Source organism: Corvus brachyrhynchos, unplaced genomic scaffold, assembly GCF_000691975.1.
Source record: "Corvus brachyrhynchos isolate BGI_N302 unplaced genomic scaffold, ASM69197v1 scaffold162, whole genome shotgun sequence".
NCBI lineage: Eukaryota > Metazoa > Chordata > Aves > Passeriformes > Corvidae > Corvus > Corvus brachyrhynchos.
The window spans coordinates 4,987,704-4,990,772 of record NW_008236696.1 but is presented as its reverse complement, the minus strand read 5'-3'; the positions used below and the strand labels follow the sequence as shown (position 1 = coordinate 4,990,772).

General features: G+C 56.9%; 1 protein-coding gene and 1 long non-coding RNA gene across 3 annotated transcripts in view; one reads left to right on the top strand and one right to left on the bottom strand.

The window, feature by feature from the left end:
- Window positions 1–1,477, bottom strand: part of EPHB3 (EPH receptor B3) — a 30,642-nt gene extending 29,165 nt beyond the window's left edge. For both annotated transcript variants that reach the window (XM_008644516.2, XM_017726968.1), the window contains exon 1: window positions 1,381–1,477. In XM_008644516.2, coding sequence (XP_008642738.2) covers window positions 1,381–1,462 — 82 coding nt within the window. In that variant the 5' untranslated portion in view covers window positions 1,463–1,477. The remainder of the gene's footprint in view (window positions 1–1,380) is intronic.
- A 321-nt stretch (window positions 1,478–1,798) lies between these two features.
- Window positions 1,799–3,069, top strand: part of LOC108444871 — a 12,368-nt gene continuing 11,097 nt past the window's right edge. Inside the window, exon 1 of the long non-coding RNA XR_001859582.1 lies at window positions 1,799–1,947. This is a non-coding gene — a long non-coding RNA (uncharacterized LOC108444871). The remainder of the gene's footprint in view (window positions 1,948–3,069) is intronic.

Below are 3,069 nucleotides of genomic sequence, written 5' to 3'. Positions count from 1 at the left end.
GGGAACTGTGGGGAGTCTCGCCAGAATGCTGTGCCCTGAGGGCTGCCACAGTGCCCCAGCACCACTGGGCATGGTTCCTGAAGGAAAAGTCATGCCCAAGAGAGCCAGTGTGCTAATTTAAGACAGGACATATGACATATGGCTGTGATAAATCCTTGTGAGGGACAGGAGATGCAGCAAGTGGGGCATTACACTCTCCAGGTAAAAGGAAGTGGTTGGGGAGCAAAGCAGCAGTAAGGGAATTGCACCCGTGGAAAATGCCAAAGTTTGAGCAAAGAAGCAGAAATTGTTGGTTTGGACATGCTGTCACTCAAGGAGAGGAGCAGCAGAGAAGCGAGTGACAAAGCTGGCATGGGGGTACAGTGCAGCATCAGTGGGGAAGGAGAGGGCTGGGGGCTGATGGAGATGCTGAGAATCTTAACCAAAGACCAGGCTCAGGGTGGGAAGATTTGCTGTCTCCCTGTGAAGTCACTCCCGGGAAATCCCCTCCCTGCCGGCTTAGCGAGATGCAGAAACCTCGTTTATTCTGCAATTCCAGAGGTCTGAGTTACCCAAGCACAAAATTTCTGAACGGAGCACATGGGGAAATTGCTTATTCACACTTGAATAACTCAAAAATGGCTGAACCAATTTTACTTAAACTTTCTCCAAGAATTCCCCTTGGAGCCAAGCCATGCCTGGCAAATTTCAGCCCGAAAGGAATTTATTTCAGAATAGGACGAGAAATTGGAGCAGGCAGCGGGGGTGCGCGGGCCGGGGGAGGATGCTCCGTACAATCGCGTCGCTCCCCTCGCGCTGTAATTAATGAGCCCGCACTCGCTCCCACTGGGCTGGTGCTGCCAGCCGGCCTCTCCCTGGAGCCTCAGGCTCCCTGGTGCCGGCGGCTGCAGCGCCGCGGCCCCGGCTGGGGGGCTGAGGATTTCAGGGCAGCTCGCTGGGCAGGGAGCCCCGGTCGCTGCCTGTGTGTTGCAGCTGGTGGGCAGCCTGGGGAGCAGCGCTGGCAGGGCTCCGAAGCCTGCACAATACCAAATAACTGTGGTAACTGCGTGGTATTTGCTGGCAGGGGCTGGATCTTTAGTGCCAACCCGCCTGCTTGGGCACGGACTCGGTGCTGAGGACGGCGCTGCTGTGGCCCCCGAGGGACGGGGTGACGGCGCGGCTGGGGGATATGCATGTCTGTATAAACACGGACTGCTCCCAGCCACGCAATGTCCCTGCACATGCACCCAGCCCTGATCCCCTTCCTGGCACCTTGGGGTGACGGCTGGAGCCGAATAGGGCTGCGACGAGCACTGTGTTGGCAAGACGTGGACAGGGATGGGCTGAGAGATGAAACGTGGGGCTGTGGGATAGGCAGGGGAGCTTGTCTGCAGCACTGACCTGAGTTAGTGATGCTCTGCCTTATAACAGCCTCCAGCCTGCTCGGCAAAGCTGCGGTGCCCACGGTGTCCCTGGGAGGCATTCCCGTGCAGACAGGGAGTGGCAGAGATGAAAGGAAAACCTCGAAAAGCAGCAACGGCCATGGAAGGTTCAGAGGACAAACCTCCCAGCCCAGCCCTCTTTCCATAAGAAATTTCTCACCCAGAGACTCCATCTTGCTGGAGCAAGTGTGACTTTCACTCCCCATTTCCAAAGACAGCCCTGATGTGCTCCGGTGACGGGTCCGTGTCACACAGGCACAGGCACGGTGTGTGTCAGACCACGGCCCCGCACACGGGTGCACCCACGCACCCTGCCCGCCGCGCCAGCCACCGCCCCTCACCTCCTCTGCATGCGGCAACCTCAGCTGCAATTTCATAAGGAAAGGTGATTAGTGAACAATTATTCCTATTTTCTCAGAAGATCTAAGGGGCATCAAATGAAATTACCCAGCAAGAGTCTAAAAACAAACAAGAAGGGAGTACATTCCTCACCAGGCAGCCAGTCCCAGGAGCGCATCGCCACAAGGTAGGTATGGGGACATGTGTTTGAAGGGTGGAACTGGATGGATGCAAGAAAAAGCCCTGCAAGAGGCCTCCGTTGTCTGCTCACCTGGAGCGCAGCTGTGCTGGGCATGTGGGAAGCTTTGTGGGGATTTCCCCTTGTTTCTGGGGTGGATACCATTGTAGTGGGGCTATCACGGCATCAAGTGACATCTCCAAGTCCTCTGTCCAAAGGGCTGCACTCGGAGGGGCGACATCTGAGCAGGCACCTGGGTCAGCCATGCAGCTGCTGGGGGGTCCCCTGTGCCATCCCCAGTGCAAGGGGAGCCCCGTGGGTCCCGGGTCCCAGGGCAGGGAGCGCTGCCGGGTGCCAGCTCGCCCAGCCGGTGTGCTCCCCGCCAGACCAGCGCCGGCTCCAGCCTGTCTCCTTCTCAGGCTTCCTGGGCGCTTGCCCCTCCGGGAGCTCCTCCCTGTGCTGCCAGGAGTTTGGTGCTGCCAGCGGGTCGGGGCGGCTGGCAGCACCCGTGCCAGCCCGGCTGGGCCCCAGCAACGAAGCCACCTCCCACTGCTCATGGTCCCCACTTCAAAACCTTCTCCCGTCCCACCCACATCCACCACCCCTCACCTCTGGCAGCTTCAGGATGCAGTTAAACACTTCAGCACTTAAAATTTCAGGTGCTAATTGCTTAGTAATGAAAACTTTAATCACAGGGCAATTAAAACCTTAAGTAGCTGTGGGAGATTCATTCCACGTCAACAAAAAAAGAGTGCCGTCACAACTCCGGCACCGCCCTGGCACGGCGAGGCACGGCAGGGGAGGGAGAGCCCATCCTGCACCCCCCACTGCCCCCTGCTCCGGGAATCTAGGGAGCCCCCCCTTCCCACACCGAGCGGGAGGTGGCCGAGGAATGATCGGCTGCTGCCGTAAAACTTAAAAACCAGCTAATTTCGGATTAAGTGCCATATGAAAGGGTTTTGTTATTTTAAATCTCCTACTTTCCAAATTCCCAGGATTAAAATTCTCTGCATTTATTTTAACCACATAACATTTGCAGACAAATCACTTCTCCCAGTGCAAAGTTTGAAGCAGGCTTAGCAGATCTAAAGCCCAGCCACAAGCTCCAGGGTGGAATCGCTGGAAGTGACT